Source organism: Acanthisitta chloris, unplaced genomic scaffold (assembly GCF_000695815.1).
Source record: "Acanthisitta chloris isolate BGI_N310 unplaced genomic scaffold, ASM69581v1 scaffold2732, whole genome shotgun sequence".
Lineage (NCBI taxonomy): Eukaryota > Metazoa > Chordata > Aves > Passeriformes > Acanthisittidae > Acanthisitta > Acanthisitta chloris.
Genome location: NW_008660849.1, coordinates 152,669 through 170,576, shown reverse-complemented (window position 1 = coordinate 170,576; position 17,908 = coordinate 152,669). Strand labels below are relative to the sequence as shown.

At 39.4% G+C, this 17,908-nt stretch overlaps 1 protein-coding gene across 1 annotated transcript in view; it reads right to left on the bottom strand.

The window, feature by feature from the left end:
- CNKSR2 (connector enhancer of kinase suppressor of Ras 2) overlaps positions 1–17,908 on the bottom strand; it is a gene marked incomplete at its 5' end in the record, with an annotated part of 160,947 nt that overhangs the window by 22,395 nt on the left and 120,644 nt on the right. The window contains 3 exons of the mRNA XM_009069964.1: positions 11,165–11,702; positions 12,879–12,979; positions 17,191–17,258. Of these exons, the coding sequence (XP_009068212.1) occupies positions 11,165–11,702; positions 12,879–12,979; positions 17,191–17,258 (707 nt within the window). The remainder of the gene's footprint in view (positions 1–11,164; positions 11,703–12,878; positions 12,980–17,190; positions 17,259–17,908) is intronic.

Genomic DNA, 17,908 nt, shown 5'->3' with positions numbered 1-17,908 from the left:
GCATGGTACACCGAGTGGTTTTTAAGGGAAGATCCCAATTAAGTTCTTGGTGAGCTGGGGACAGGCAGGAAGGAGTTACCTGTACACTTGCATCAATTCCTACTCTTCCACTAATTCATTCCACCAATTCAGAAGGTTTTTACCTTCAATGACCTTTGTACAAAGGTACAAAGACATCAGTGTGAAAATTCATTGCTTGTCATTGGCATCTTCCTCCCTAATTTGTCCTCAAGCATCTCCAAACCACAAAAAATGCTTCTGTGCACACAGTAGCTGCAAGGAGCCCACTGACAGGGGCCTCTGGCATTGCCAAGCCCAACTGGGTGCTGTGCCAGGAGTCATACCTGCAGCTTCCCTCAAGCCATCCTACCTCACTCAAAATATGAGTTTCATTTAACCTGGAAGTAATAGCACAATGATCCCCAGTTCAGTTTTATTACTTATTATCCTTGCAGGGTAGAGCAATGAGGGTCACTTTCCTGTCCATCTGAACCCTGTGGCTTGGCCTCGCAGTGCCACTGCCTGATCTGTCTACCTCTGAATTTACAACTAGGAGAAATCTCCCAAGTGAGCTCCCTTAATTTTGCCTCCTCCCTGATGCTTGTAAATCATCACATGGTTAAATGAACATTTCAAAAACTGCTTGGAAGGTTGGTTTAAATCGAAGTTTTTTGGCAGCCTCTCTCCTCACTCTGATGGTGGTAACAACTCAAATGCTTTTAAACAAATCAGTGACTTTTGATATTTGATATTTCAAAAGCCTCAAGTTCATCCCTCTGGAATGCAGAAGATAAGAAAAAAAATTAGCTGTTATTATTCTGTGCCAGCAGGACTCAAAACATGGAGCCAGAAAACAAAATATCCTACTTAAAATGCAGCCATTTTCATCATGTAAATACAATAAGTTCCCACAGAGAACTTGTTTCATGCTTTGTTCATAAAATCATGGTATTTAATAGCACCACACTAGTGCAACTGGAGTGTTAACCAGCATCAAAAGGTTCCAGAACTCACAAATTTGGGCATCAGGAGACAAAAAATATTTATCTTCGAGCTTTTGAACCACAGTTTTTAAAAACAAAGGAATCTATTTTGTTTACAATGAATGAGGACTGAGATCCTTGCAAAACTGCCTGATTACAGGGCCTTTTTATTTGCTTGTTTGTTAATAAAGTACTGTATTATCACATTTGTTTCATAAGAACTACAGTGCTTGATCTTGAAAAACAACAGAAGAACTTACAGGTAAAACTCAGGTGGTTAGTATAAACTCTGAGCATTAAGCACTTTTGAGGGACAGATAGAATCCCAACTGAAAAAGAATGAACCTTCAGCTCCCCAACTATCTCCAGGTAACATCTTCCAGGTAACATATTTAGATGCAGAATGGCTGTGACACAGGGCACAATCTTCTCCTTCTAGAAGTTCAGCTCTCACAAGTGAGCAGTATTAGTCACTTTCTATACTCTAGGTGCCCTCTGATAGCAAAAGCCAAGCCTAGATGGAGGAGACACCAGAAGCTTCCTGTTAACAGGGAAGGCTGCACTACTTGGGGTTCCCCTGAGCTGCCCTGCATCCAGAAACAGTCCCAGAAGGTACTAGTAGGCTGGGCAGTGAAAGAGAATAAACTTACTAAAATCTACAAGCACCAAAGTGTGAGGAAACATCTCCTATACTGCTGGAGGACAGTGTCAGAAATTGGAATGATTTGGAGGGATGCAATCCCTTGCCAAGTTTCATCTAACAATATGGTAAATACTATGCTAACAGACACAGCTTGGCAAATGCCAGGTTAGTCTGCAAGGCTTTTTTTTTTTTTTTATCTAGTCAGGCTGTTAGTTTTACAAAATGTCATATTTATTTGTTGGTTGGTTGGGTTTAGCCCAATTAATTAGACATTTTAATTCACCTGAGGTTTTTATTAACATGAGCTCCTTAATTTGGATATGTAAGAGGCACAGGAATAATCAGAACAACTATGATTAGAAAAACAACCATTAAGCACAAAAGCATCTGGGCTACTGTACAGCACAAAGTGAAATGTGAAGCACAGTATGACTGCCAAGTACATACTTAGTATAGAGCATAAAACAGCCAGGGCAAAACAATCTTCCTGGTCTCAACCTGCACCCACCCAGCTTGGATGCTGCCATCGCAGAAGAGCTGGGAGACAGCTGGAAAATCCAGGGAAGCTCAGCAAGACGAGTCAGAGGCCTAGAAAACACTGTATGTGAGAAAAACTAAGCCAACCTTCCTAACAACCTTTCAGCTTGAAAGAAGAGCTGCTGTAATGGAGCAGTCTGTTTTCTGTGCCATAATGGAATGGAAATGCTGGGCTTAAATTGCAGAGAGAACAATTCAATATCCATTAGGAGAAAAAAAAACATTCCTTCCCAATACAGCAAGGTGGAAAAGCACTGTCTGGAGGGAACAAGAAATACCCACCACTGGGGATGTTTAAGGGCAGATTCAGTAGGTATGGCAGCTCCAGATTTTGAGGGCAGAGCTATAATGGATAATCTTTCAATTCACACCTAGCTCACTGCTCCAAGACACATGCAGTGTACGCTGACAGCTTCACCAGAGTCTTTGGAAGGACCAAGACTTTATATATACTGCCTTCCTGCAGTGGAAAGGTTTAGGAAACCAGTAAGGAGATTCACATGCCAAAACACAAGCATCTAGTAGTGCCATTTTAGCTGTCAAAGAGTATTCAAGTAAGTTGCATAGGGCCAGCAGGTTAGACACACTACCTACATCTATGACCCTCTGCAGAAACAGCCAGTAGCTAAAGAAAAGTCAGCCAGAAATCCAGGCTGGGATGTTAGGAAAATTCACAAAATATTGTCATTCAACATTTATTTTATAGGCCTCCATCTTCACCTTAAATTAAAAAATTCTGAGGACATCTTTTTAAAAAGTAGATCAAACCAAACAAAATTGATTTGTAACAAATTTGGCTTTTCCAGAGTCTGTCAAGCAAAACAAATTCTAGCAGAATGCTGACTGTTTGCATTGAGGTCTTTAATAGGCCATGGTGAACAGTAATTAAGCAAGAATATATGTTTATATGTGGACCCTCCAGACATTCAGCATGGTAGTGAGTTAATCAAACTACATCCCTCCAATGTCCTTCCAAGCACTACTGACTCAAGCTCATCCCTGTTTTAATGATTGCCTTGAGAGAACACGAGGGCCACACACAACAGATGGTACCACCTGGAGGTGTAATAAATATAATCCAAGAAGACTTGAATGCTCCTCTGTTCTCCTAGTCCTACTGGGACTGGGCCATATTCTTCTGGTTTAATTACAATAGATTATAGAAAGGGTTTGATTTTTTTTTAGCTTTGAAAAAAGCTAAAAAATTTTAAATTACACATTTTGAAAGAATATTCTCATGTACACGATAGGTGGTTATTTTTTTATTGTAGGTTTCTGTTTCCTTTGCACTTAGAAACCTTCAGATTAGGTTAAGCCCCTGCTACATCTCAAAGAGGAACTATCTGAGTTCTGCAAAAATCCCTGTGAAAAATGGATTCCTTGTGGAAAAGTTCCAGTTAAATTGCAGTGGTTAATTATAATAGTGTCTTCAAAACAATTTTCAGTGAGTTTCAGTGAGAAAGTTTATGGAAATGATTAGTAACAATGCCTGTTTTTCATGTTTGAAATCAAAATGAATGTGAGTATAAATTTTGGGACAGGAAAGCCCTCTTTCAATGAAAAATTATGTGTTAATTAAAAAAAAACCAGCTGAATTTTCCTTTTCATACATAAAATAATTTCCAAAAAGCTACATATCCTCATTTAAGAAATCTGACTATCACTTCAGAATGAAAGCAAATTTGCAATCGAGGGGGCAGAATCTGCAAGCACAAAAAAGGCTCTTTTATATTGCTGCTGAGATGTATCAGGCCAACAAACTGGGAAGCAATAGCATATCCTTCAGTATGATAAACAGAGAGCCCTAGAGGAATTGGACTGTCTTCCTCCTCTTGCTTGTGAAGGAGTCTGCCATTTATGAGCTGCCTTTTCCCAAGGACAGAGCTTGGTTACACCAAGAAGTGGAAAAATTAAAGGTAAACCAGATTGGTTACTTAACACCTAGCGAGAGAATTAATGCAGAACATACAAAAAACCCCACAGAAATATATTCTCACATGTATAAATTCCTTGCTTCATCACCTAACCCAAAGGTGTCTCTGGTAGAGTAGTAGCACAGCTCTATTGACAGTCCCCAACTTAGTAAGTGAATTGAGGAAACGTTGCAGAAAAAGTAATTTAGAAGAATGGCCACATAATAATTTCTCTTGTGCATTTCTTGTGTGTATAAAGAGACCATTTTTTCTGTATATTTCAGGCAAAAGCAGATGACCTTTGTTGGCAATGACAGCCAAAGCTATTAAAACCAACAGCAAAGTAGGAATTCACCTCTCCTTTGCATTTTTAGCAGCATGGGCAATGGAAATCAAATAAAATTTTAAATGTGGCCACAATATATTTGTGGGCAAAATGCATTCATATGTATAAACACTAACAAGCATAAAATTAAACTACTTTTATTCCTGTTGACAGCCCATATTGCTTTCTGAATTGCTACTTAGTAAATGATTCAATACCTAGTTTTTGAACACTGCAGGCAATTTTTTCCCCTGAAACTGAAATTTAAAATCAGGATACCGAAGCTTTGTATCCCATCATTTTTATTTAGAATGCAAACTCACTTCTATGATGGAATTTCTTTTGCATATGGAATTGAAAAAGTTTTATGTAATAAATTCTAATTAAAGGACATGCTCAGAAAGAAACATACGTACTCCCAGTACTTGTTTATCTAAGTTAGTCTTCGTTCAATAATTACAAAAGTATAATAAATAGTTTAAACCACATTTTTATTCACACAGCTGAGCATACACACATATATGGCAGTTAAAAGATAATTAATTATCTATTCGGGATGAAAATTTTCCCAAATATGCAGTTGCTTCTGGAAGCTTATAGAAATTCCTATTCAGGTAAAGATGTATCTTAAAATTTAACTAGGATCAGGAAGTTTAGCCTGACATATCACCTAGATTACCAACAATGCCGTTTCCATACTAATTTTCAAATTTAACAGCTCTCATAGGATCTCACTGAATCTTATGACAAATGAAGCACTAAATGCTTCAGATAAAAAAACCATAGTAGAATATGTGAACACACACCATTCCACCAGACATTTGGCATGTAAGCCATCTGCTTTGAAGAGCAGATCAGGTGATGTGGCAGCCACTGCCTTGCCCTGTTTTTCCATGGTTCCTTCCTCCCTGAAACCGTGAGCCACTGATGAAAATTTCATTGTAAATATATAAACTATTCCAAGCAGTGTGGGCTAGCCATTTACAATATAAACCAACAGGTTTAAGATCATGTTTTTGAACATAACTAGGCAGCATTTTTATGTAAGCTCACACTGAGTTAAGAGCAAAGCTATCACTTTGGAGTCAGTGGGAGGGCAGGAGGGATGAAGGTCTCCTCCTAGCAAACAAGGCAAGAAATGCTGACAGTCTTCAGCCCACAGGAGTGAAAATGCCCAGTTATGTGCCATGAGAAGGCTCAAATAGGATTAGGAATGAAAAATCAGATCATAAAAACAAAGCTCAGAAAAAGCAGCCATTTCATTAGCCTACTCCTGTGTCTGAGCATGCATGTGCTGTGTCAACCAGAAGGATGTTAGGCAAAGAAAACCCCAACCCTGGCAAATGCTCTTGGTTGTACAGGACTGATAGTGGGTGCAGTAAGTTAGAATAACACCCTGCTTAGTGTCCCAGAAGCTGCTGTACTTTGTGCTATTGACCAGCCTCATATGGAATGTTTCTAATGTGAAACACTACCTGTTATTTCTCATAGCTCTGCTTATTTAAGACACTACTGGGCATTCACAGCTTTACTAATCTGAATAATTCCACAGGGCAAGATACAGTGTCTTAATGATATCTCCTTTGCCTCTCAGTGTGGATAAAACTAGGTGGTCAGATGACAGGACACCACTACTGGTATCCTCTCTAAAATGCAAAGAGGCTGTCAGATAAGCAAACTACCCTATTAATTTCAGTCACACATCCTCATCAACTCCAGTGCACACAATCCAGGCTTTACATGTTATTCATCCCGACTCCCACATTTCACTGTTGCCTAAATCCTGCCAAAGTGAAGATATCCTACCCAAAATGCAGAGAAGCAAAACCTAGAAGTGATGCACAGGGTACCACTTCATAACATAGTGTTTAATTAGCAAACATTGATCTTTCTAAGAGACACCATTAGCACTGTGCATTACAGTCCTCCCATTAAAATAAAGCAAACCTCCCTGGACCTGTATTTCAGAGGATACCTGCCCATATTCAGAGTATAATTTTTACTAGCACAAACTCCTTCTTGAAGGCAAATGCCACCTAGGGTGGCATGGATACACTTTCTTGGGCACATTGCATGACACTCGTTGCTAGTCATAGGACTCCTTAAACTCCTCTGTCCTATTTTGTGAAAGCAATGCCACCTTGAATTTAATTTCTGTAACTGAGAGGTGAGATTGGAGAAACTGTTCTCAGTTTCTCTTATTCTCTTGCTGGTTCCTGATTTTTTTTTACTGGGGGAAAGAAGGAAGAAAACCCCTCTCAGGTGTACCTCAGCAGAAACAGACATTTGATACCTCTTTCAGTGACAAGCCCTCCCTGACATCAAGGTCAGCTTTCCTGAAACTGTTCACAGGGACAGGCAATCTCTCTGAGCTGCAAAATGCCAACATCAGCTCCTGTTTTGGCCTTTGGCAAGTGTCTTCAGTGGTTTAAGGTTAAAAGCCAAGTTTCAGAGATTGGAGTGTGAGGCTATTGTGTTCCTCTGGGCCAGCACTCACAAGACTGTGAGACTAAGCATGGGATGCTGGCTGCTAACCCGAATGAGAGCTTATGGTGATGGAGCAAAATGCCAGGGAATACATGTGAGTGTGCCCAGCCTTCAGAAATACTGTGAAATCTTTTCAAGGTGACACAAGTCAGACATGGAAGATTGTTGCATCTTGCAAACACTCTGGAGTGTGAAAACGATGCAGCAAACGATTGGATCCCAGCCTTCAATTGCCCCAGAAGGACAGTCACTGATTTATTGAAATTTATATGAGACTTTGTTCGAGTTGTCCACCCTATAGAGAAAATACTCCAAAATGACAATGATGGGGCAGCAACAAAAATATCCTGAACAACCTATTTGGAGGAATTACAGTACCTAAGAGTGCAGGAAAAGAACTGAAAACTTGCAGATGCAAGAGAACAAAGAGGCAAGGAACAATGCAGAAGGAAAAGGAGTTTAACAGTGGGAAGACAGTCTAAGTAATTTCTTCTTGCTACAAGTATATTTTCAAACTCAAACAGACATCAGTGCTTTTCTATCCATTTTCCTGAATAAATTTTACAGACTTGGCACATTAGAAAGCTCCCTTGCACACGGTTGCAAGTCCCATGTGTGAGTTCCCTAGCACGTGTGCCAATACTGCTCTGGCCAATCCTGCAGCACATGGAGCCAGCAGCAGAGCTCCTGTCCCAGCATTCTCTGGGCAGATGACAGCATTGGAGACTCCCACAGACACTGCTGTTCTCCAAAGACATTTTCAGGGAGTATGGAAAAAAGGTGCAGGGATTTCTGCAGCTAAGTTGGCAGGATCTACAGCCAGTTACAGTCTGTAGAGGAGTAGTTATTTGCTACTCTTAAATGCTGAACCCTTAAGCAATTCCTATTACTGTCCCTGTCTTTGAAAATGAAGGAACCACAATAAAAAACTATTCCAAACAATAAAGCAAAAAATGAGGCAAGCTTTCCTGGAAACAGTCTCCCAAGAAGATAACAGAAGTGTTCTTTGGGATTAAGTGGTGAAATCTGTCAAAACACACAAAAGGCAGACAGTGATGGGGCCAGAGGGGAAGGGGGTGACAGTGCCATAGTGCACTGCTGACTCCTATTACCTCCCACTAGTAGAAGACAAACCAGAAAAGTTCCAACTTGCCCTTCACAAGTGAATCACACAAATGCAATGCACTGTGCCACAGCCTTTGACCTGCTCTCCGTGTGCAGGCTGTCTCTGAACAACACAGAAAGAGGGATATTTGGTACCACATTTCTGAATGTTGTTTGCAATTTGCATAGCCTCAGGAGCAAACACATGGACAAACTCAAATATCCCACAAGAGAATCCTCTTTGATAATAAAGCAAGAGAGCGATACGGGACAGTGTCAATATGGAACAGCTAAATGATTTACACAAAAGTCATTAGGGAAATAAAGCAATCCATTAAATATTAGCAGTGCAATGTTAATGTGATATACAAGACAAAAAGAAGCAACTGAACACACAACAAAGTTAGATCCTAATGGATAAACATAGGAAAGGACAACCCATATTTTCAGTTTACCATATACATCTAGACGTTACAGCAGAGTTGATACACGGAACTATTTGTAGTGTCAGTAAAGTCTTGCAATATCTATTTAAGGCATAAAGCAGTGATTGACTGGGGGAAGATGTTTAGTTGTTACAAATCAGTGCAGCTTTAGCAGAAAGTCAACAGAACTATGTTAAATTATAGCAGCTGGGGACAGCATCTGATAAAAGCGTGGAGTTCCTAGTTTATTGTGCAGTTATTTGAAAACAATTCTGCAAAAGAAGTTGGAAGAAAACAGGGCTGTGTTTTACTATTTGATTTAAATTCAGGTGGTTTTAAATGTGGGAATGTCAAAACAGAAAGCTGAGAAAACAAACTTTTTGCAATGACATTTGGCTTGTACAGCAACAACTGCAAAGGAGCTGCATTCTTGTCCCGCACAAAAAGCAATAGGAATGATTAAGCTTCAAAACACATACATGTACACACAAGAGCACATAAAATCATCCAAGAGCTCAGAACTATGTCAGGATCACAAATATGTAAGGCAAATAAATATATTTAAGAGGTTCATCTGATACCACGTGAGGAAACATTCAAGGTGAGGTTAAAACGTTTCTAAATGAGAGAGGATTGCCTTTCTCCAGCCAGTTGCAATGTTTTGTTTTCCCAGAGCAATGGAGGTGAAGGGGGCAGTGAGGTAGCACACACAAAGGCACCCATCGCTTTAGCTAACTTAGCAGATATAAGCAAATCTCTCAGCTCAGAAACTGGATTTTGCACTTAAGAACACCACTTGCATGAAATCCCTCCAGCCTTTTACTGGTAAGGGAACTGGAAAAAGTCAGCGTTGCAAACAGAACATTGCAGCCACAGCAACAAGCAATTCAACACTTAAACATTTCAACAGACTAAACAGTATTTTACTTCTGGTTTTATAATTTCATGGTTGATAATTCATCATGAGCACTTCACTTCCCTAGCTGGTTGTTAATGTCTCCAAAATAATCTGTTAAGGCTTCAACCAAGAAAACCTCCTCACTCAAAATAAAATAACAGTACATGTATACAGGGAGAATACTTCAAAAATTAAACTTTTTTCTCCCTTTTTTAAATTGATCTATGAAGATGGAGGGGAGCCCAAGTGCTGGCCCAGTAAATCAAGCATTAGCCCTTTATTAGCATTGCATGCTATAAAATATTACAACCAGGTCCCAAAGACATTCAAATTGAGATTTAAAACACCTAACAAGTTAGGTCCTGCAACAGTATCCATAAGTAATGCCCAAACCGAACAGCAACACCAGTGGAGTCTCCTTGACACTTTTCATTTCCTGTGAGGATTTTTTAAAACCAAACTTGAAGGCTAAAAATCAGATAAGTGTTCTGCATGGTTGATGAAATTTAACCCTCTTAATTAGACAGTTTCATTTCACAGTCAATAAGAGTCTAATATTACTCTAATAAATGTTTGGCTTTTTTGGAAAGTCATGCATGAACACAACTGAAATCATTCCTTTTTAAACTTTTAATGGCATCAGATTTAATATCTACAAAAGAAATCACTGTTTTCTCAAAGTCAAGAATTGGAGATGTTTAGACCGTAATGACTAAAGCATTAGGGTAATGGAAAACTGTTGATCACTCCCAAGCAGACTAAATAACATGACATGAATTTTGGTGGTCAACAAAGGTGCTAACTTCAGTGAATTAACTTAGGTGGTTAGTTAATTATCCAAAGTTTTCATTACCCTTTCCTGTCTCTACCATTTTTATAGTTATTTACTGCAGCGCAAAAGCTGAATTTGAAGGAACCAGACAGCAGAGACCCTTTGAGAATTTCAAGGTTGAACCTGCCTTCCTTGCCACTTCAAGTAACTTAATTGCAACGTAACCCTGCAGATCATTGATGCAGCTTCATTGACTGACCCTACAACTTGGGTGTGAACTTGACTTTGCAAGTGGCACATGCTAAGAAGCTTCATAAACAACAGTGAAGGACAAAGCATGAAACAGACACAGAGATGTGTTCACACGTTCAGGAGGGGCAGGAACCTTCTCCAATCCCTGTTTATTTGGATTATTTTTGACAAGTAACCCTAATATCTATGGTTTTTATGTGCCATTAAGTGACAGTTACACAATGTTATGAGTTTTTTTAAGCCTTGCTGGTCTCATAGTTGTTCTCTATTTTTTTTTTAATGTTGTTTTTTTTTAACTTCTCTCTATAAATCACAAGGTGAGGAACTGGAGAAAATACACTCTATTTTTCAACTTCTTACATATTCTGGGCTGTCTTGTGACTTGCCTGCCTGGATATTACACAATCACAGCCTGACCTTGCATTCTAGGATTTACCAAGTGGTTTTTACAGCCCAGACTGGGTGGCTGGAAATCTTACTAAGTATGTCTTGAAACACACATGTGTCAGTAGGGGAGGATATTCTGCAAGTGGAAGCATGAAGAAAGCATGGAAGCAAAATCCATGTATATCTAAGAATTACTAGTAGGAGGTGAATGGTGACCAGCCTATGGGGAAGTGTCTTGTGGTCAGGAGAGGTCATGCAGAACTCTGATTATTAACCTTACACACAGGGCAGATCAAAGAAGTGTGTGACAAGGGGGACCTGGTAAAACATGGGGGATGTTGAAAGACTTTTGGAGTTTTTTGATAGGAAAAAGGAAAAACAACCTCTATGTTACATGAACAGGACACTTGAAAAGCCACAGAAATATCCCATACTTACTTTTATCTTCCTGTTTTTCTTCTGCTGCTGCTTTGCCTTCCTCCTCCTCCTCCTCCACCTCTTTCTGCTGTGCTTCTTCGTGGTGATCAGCAGCACCGACTGAAAGGCTCTGGGAGCAGTGGTTGAATCCACTATCCCGAGGCAGAGTGAAACTTCGGGGCTTTCCCCCATTCCCATTCAGCACTTGCATCCGCTCACCCTCCACCAGGGGGAAGGGGCCGTAGTGATCTTGCAGGTGGCACTTCTGGGTGGGCAAGGTTGACTGCCGCCGGTGCTCGGGGGAGACCACAGCCGCCTCAGAGAACACAGAGTCCTCCAGCGGCAGTGTCTGCAGGTAGTGGAGTCCTGAGCTCGTTAGAGGTGTCTCTATGAGGTCCTGCCAGGAGCGCCGCTGGCTCGCTGTCTTGCGCACCGGAGACTCAGTGGTGCTCCCTGCCACCTCTGCGCGGAACTCCTCGTGTGATGACTGCGACTGGGAGGTCTCCGTGGACGAGAGTCGGCTGTGTTTGGGCTCCACGTAAGGGCTCGTGCAGCTCATCTACAATGTCAGCAACGGGACAGTCTTCAGATCAATGCAGACCAAGACCTACTGCTAATAATAATCTCTAACTTATCATTATTACTGACAGCACCCAGGTCAGTAACCAAGGCACAAACATAGCTGATTAACCCACCCTGATCCTAACTTTCTGTACATGTCATACCTGTAGGTCAAATACTGATGCTTATTCATAGTAAATATCTTTACTATGTACCTTAATCTATAAAATAAATCAACACAATTATTTGCAGAAAACTTTGCAGAATATGGCATTATGGAAGACATAGAAGAGATGTGCTTAGTTCATTAAAAATTGTAAAATGCTATCCGACTGCCTGTTGTTATCCTATCTTGCTAAAAATTTATTTGGAAGTGTGTTTGCAGTGCATCAGTGCTATGCTTCAAAGAGCTATAATTTTGTAAGTTGAAGTATTGCATTCAAGTTAAACATCATGAACACTCTCTTTCCCATGATTTTGCCAATTTTTCATTCCAAAAATTATATTAAATAAGATGCATTGGTTAACACTGAGTATATAGGCACAAAAATTAAAATTGCTAGTGCGGAATAAGTTAGAGGTCTCAAACCTGGTTTTCTATCAACAACTGCTTCAAGAAAAAGAAAAAACCCAAATCCTCTTTTGTTCTAATTTATAGAGAACATATACTTTTTCACATTAACAGAACAACTTGTATCACTGTTTGCAATACAAGACAAAACATTTTTATGTTGGTATTTCTCTGGAAATGCAAGTGTAATTTGTTACTGTAAAGCTTCATAGCACAACTGCTACAGCCTTAGAGAAGGGTCTGAGCTGTTCCTGAGGTAATAACATTTTCTTAGAGAAGTCGATAAGAGGGTGGTGAGGGATTGCATGGATGAGTAGGTGTCTGTCATGAACGAAGAACAGGAAAAAAGAATTCTGTAACTTAATCTATTTTGTACAGCAAGTGGGATTATAAATCCATGTTCTCTACAAACCAGTGAAAACAACAATGATGGCTGTTGAAATTAGTGATGTGTGTTACTTAATAAATGCCCTAAGTCAAGCACTGACTCAAAAAATATACCAGCGAGTGCCAAAATGAGCACATGCATGTACTGTTAGGCAGAAGAGTAGGCACAGTGGGATTTTGGGTAGACATTCCTATAGACAGTTGAAGGTGACCTACCGAAGGAGGCCGTGGGTATGTGTCATATGGGGGTGGTGGGCTGTCCTGTTTCGGTGTTGATGGAGTGTCAGCTTCTTCCTTGTCGCTCTCACTCCAGTAATCTACAAGATACATATGGATCAGATCAAAAACTACTGACACATTTCGATGCGTTTGTGTATCAGAGATTTGCTTTCATAAAAGCAACTGGAAATTCCTTCCTTGGTATTACTGGGAGTGAAATACTAGTGAATGCTGACTCTGTAAATGTTAGCTGCCACAACCTGGAATTGTTTTAATCTAAAGAGGGAAAATTCTAAACATTATGGTGTATACCAAGTCTAATGTCCCATTACAGAGATATTAAACAACAATCTGCATATAAGCCACAAATGTAACTTTTGTACACACTTTATAAATACAACATGCATACAGAACAATCTTAATACACATATCAGATTTTCAAAACTTTATACAGCCACAAAAATAATTATGATTGGATACGTATTGGCTGAAAAATACTGAAAGTATCTTGAAACAGGTGTCCCTAAAATTCTATATATTTTAGACTGTAGTAGTGGTGGGGACAGCCTTATTTATATATTTAATTTTTCCAAGCAGTACCAATTCTGTTTTAACTCCGAGTCTCTTGATTTGCTTCCTGAAATCTTACAGCTGAGAGATTCTCTTTAAACAGTATAATAAATAAGTAGCATAAATAAAGTTTACAACGCTTTGAAATAAAAAATCCAGTAATGACTCCAGAAATCTGTAAATAATTAATTTTTGGTGAATGAAAGACTAAATCAGTAAAAACTCTTTCTCTAAATAAATCCTAGTTTTAAGAAAACTTGTTTCCAGCGACTTAAAACACCCAAAAATATTGTCATATATATAGACATGTTTGTTCCTATTACAGCAAAGCCTAGTGGTGCAATGTGTGGTGAGAGACCTGTCAGAATTGCCTGATTCAGTGACATTTGTGAAGACTCAACTGCTTATTCTGAAAGTAAAATTTAGCAGTCTCAGTGCAGGTTCCAATTTTGGCTAAAAATACAAAAGTGTTCTTGCTGTCAAAGCCACATACAAAAAAACCAGTGTACAATCACATTTTTGCACACCTTGTCTCAGGCAGGGAATTCTGTACACAACCTACAGCTAGAAAATTTCTGCAGTCACAGGGATCAATGTCCAGATAAAATGTATGAAAATAGCCTTCCACCAGTTTTCAGAAATGTTCTCCTTAAGGCAACTGACTAATTAGAGTCTATCTAAAACATGTATGATGCTAGGAAACAGTTGCTGTATTTCTCCCTGCAGATTTTGTCCAATTCAGTGATGGACAAGTTCAGTGCATCAGGCATATCTTGAAAATTTTCTCAATGACTAATAGTCTGCATTTATTACATATAAACTAACACTGACCTGCCATTTCCTGATGAAATATATTCTATTTATATAAGCTAGGGATTTTTTATCTGATTTATATGACTGGAAAGTATATAACTCCTCTATCCAAGGAAGTCTCTTGCTGTATTGTATTTAATACAGAAAGCTGATGGTATTTTTTATAAAACTGTTCTGTACAGAATGTGACATTTTATTCAGCAGTACACCCACAATTTGGTGATTTGTGCATTTCTGAAGCACTAGAAATATCTTTTTGTACTTTGAAACGGGTTTGACAACTACTGTTGAATTGTTTCAGAGGTTTTATGAAGATTTGCTGCATAGGGCTGAGCTGAACAGAAATAAAAGGCCTTTTGTAAAATCAAATATGTAGATGACAATAGGTACAGTCACTGAATATAGAAACTTCCAGCTTCACAGTTTTTATAATTGCAAAAATGCTTGAAGTGATAGAGAGGTTTTACTTTGCTAACTTGATGCCTTTGCTAATTAGGAACACTACTGAGCTGTGTAATAGCCCTTGTGCTGAGAGCCAAGGAAAAACACCAGAGGCATTAAAACAGCATATGGCAGAGAAGAGGGAATGTGATACTGATTTCCACAGTAAACACAACTAAGCAACAGAGTATATAGTTCTACCTACCTGTATACAACAAATCAACATGAGTGAATGGCATTAGAGCAGTAATAGAGAACTCTGTCAGTGCTTGGGATATAATTTCCATAGTAAGTGGATAGTCACTGATTATGTTCAATAGGGAGACATTTTAATAATAGGCTACATGAGGCCTGAATGCATGTGCTCTCATGTCTGGGAGCCTGATCATTGGCTATTTTATTACTCAGTGATTTCTTAGTAGCAAAAACATTTCTCCATATCCATCTGGATTTTGAAAGGTGTATCATGTGCAATTGTGCACTTGGATAGCATTAGCATAACATACACCTTTTCCCTTACTGTCCCACATGTCATTGTAATTCTAGTGCCAACCTACTGTCAATACAAGTTTGATTTTGGCTTTGAATGCTAACACAGAGGATTTCCTAGAAGACTTCAAGATTCAGAGTTTGTTCACAGCCTCTTCAAGCAGTGACAGATGGTATGTATGTCCCTCCAAACAGGTTACCATAGCACTGCCTGGGGACTATGGATTCCCAAACTGATTTTTAAGTCTGGTGAGGCACTGAGAACATGACTGGAGAACAGTGAGTGTGGTGCTGCTATCCTGGGCTGCGTGATTGCAGAGAGCCTGGTGTTACAAATGACATGATGTGCCAAGGACAATACCAGACTAAAACAGGGTGTGGGCAACACTCCCAGGATAAGCAGCTGTACTTGCTAGAGGACATGATTAGAAATAAGGCAACAGGAGATACAACCTAGTTATGTGTGAGAATGACAGAGCATCCCAAAACCTTCCCATGCACAATATCACCACCAAATTACGTCAGTGGACTGTAAGCCACAGCTCTTCAACACCAGGCAGATGCTTCTAGGATGCTCTGTGGTGAGGCAATCAGGATATGAATCAAGGCAGACATAATTTTCTGATGTTGGTTTTTCTACACTTTACTACGGTGTCTACCACTACAGAATATCCAACTCCCTTAATGTTTCTACCTGGCTGGGAAGTCACCTTTGCTTCTCATCAGGGAAAGGAATTTTTTGGACAGTGTCTTCCAGGAAAATGGTACTGCAGCAACACACTGCAGAGAGACAGACCATGTGCATCATCCTCCTCAGGAAGATACACATGGTATCAGGCCAGATGGCCAGGGCTAGGGCTGCTGTCACTTAGGTTGGTACAGACCCATGATTTTGGGGGACAAGGAGGATGCCATGTGGCAAATTTTGAAGCCTAGTAATAGCCTTTTGAACACAACTCTCTCTGAAAAATGGCTAGAAATAGAGACTTTGTAAAGTTCTGCTCCAGCTCTGAGCTATATTTTTTTGGGGCTAAACCCCAGAACTTTTCTGATGAAGACTTCAGAACCACAGAAGTAAAAAGTGAGGTTTTGACTCAGTGGCCAGCAGGCTGACAGGCATCTGGATAAGACCTGGATCATTGTGACCACTGAAATTTTTTCTGGTGCCTGCTGTGAGGTTCATATGTTACAAAGAGCATGGATTCAAAAGCTAGCTGCTTCTCAAAGCAGGTAGTTGGATAGGAACACTTCTGTGGGCCCATGTCACTGGTAGTCCTAAAAAACAACCTCCCTAATACAATTGGTACTGACCCTTTCTTTTTCCTGTCTGCAAAGAGGATTTTTACTGCAACAATTTAAAGCAAAGCACCTCATTATTTTATATATGCTGCTTTTTTAACCTATGAAATATTAGGCATCAAAAATAAACAGATGTAAAATGCTGTAAGCCTGCAACTCCAAATGAAATGCTGACGGGGCTTTAGCATACACTTCTATATAGCAAAACCAGTAGAAATCACAAAATTTAAGTGGCCTTGAAATGAAAGTCTTTAGGGGAAATCCAATTATGTCAACAGGCTTTAGAAGAATAGTCTTGTTTCTGAGACCAATTTCATGCACTCCTGCCCTCTGTGAATTCAAACCCCAAATACAATGTTAAATTATTATTTTTTTTAGCTTGCAGATTCTTAAGTTTCTTGTGATGAGGGCCAAAGATTCCTTGGTACCACATACTGGAGCTTATTGGCAGTATATCTGCTGCTTTTAGCTACCTTCTGCTGCCTTCTCAGGAATAATCCAGTGTCTGTGGATCAGAATCTGAGGGAGCTAATCAAAACCCGTGAGAGAGAAGGAATTCTTTAAAGCAACAACAGTGATACCCATATGTGAACTGCTTTCAGATGACAAGAATGAGGCCTGATACACAGCAGGGAAAAGAGAACAGATGAACTTGTGATAAGAGCTGACAGAAGAAACCAAAATAACAACACATTACCTTGCTCTTGTTTGATCCTCTCTCTTTCTGCATAGCCAGCAGCAAGCATGTTAATTCTGTTAAGCCATCTGAAATAATATTAAAAAAAGCAGTGATACCAATCCAGCCTCTTAATTTTTGGGCGCATTTCTACAAAAAACAAAGCTAGGAGCATCTGAAGGAGATTCAGGACTATGTTATTTTTCATATTAGACAGCTGTTTTATTTGATACTTTTGTTCAGGGAGTCTCCAAAGTGCTATGATTTTGCTGTCGAATAAACTGTTTTCACAGCAAGGATTTTATTTCAAATGGAAAACCATGTATGATGTCAAACATCCATAAAATAAAGGATTTAGAGATAATCAAAGAGCTGTTAAGTCTGCTGCTCACAGATATGCCATCACACGAATACTCCTGCTGTTCTGATTTCTTAAGAATAAATACCACTTTTCAGAGATTTAAGCAATATTTTAAAGTCTGAATTGGCAACTTAGCAGAGGAACAGAACAGAAACCAGCAGTAAAAAGAACAGGCTCACTCCCAAACAGACGGTGAGGTTTAATTATGCCATTATGTGTTTTAGAGTTTACCTACAGTGCCGTGTACAAAAAGAAGGAGGCATATCAGAATTCACTTTTGTGTTTGTGTCAGGGAAGCAGGGGGAGAAAGACAGTTGATTCAATGGAATTCACATCTAAGGCTTTCATCTCAACATGGACTTGAAAAAAGGCTTCCAT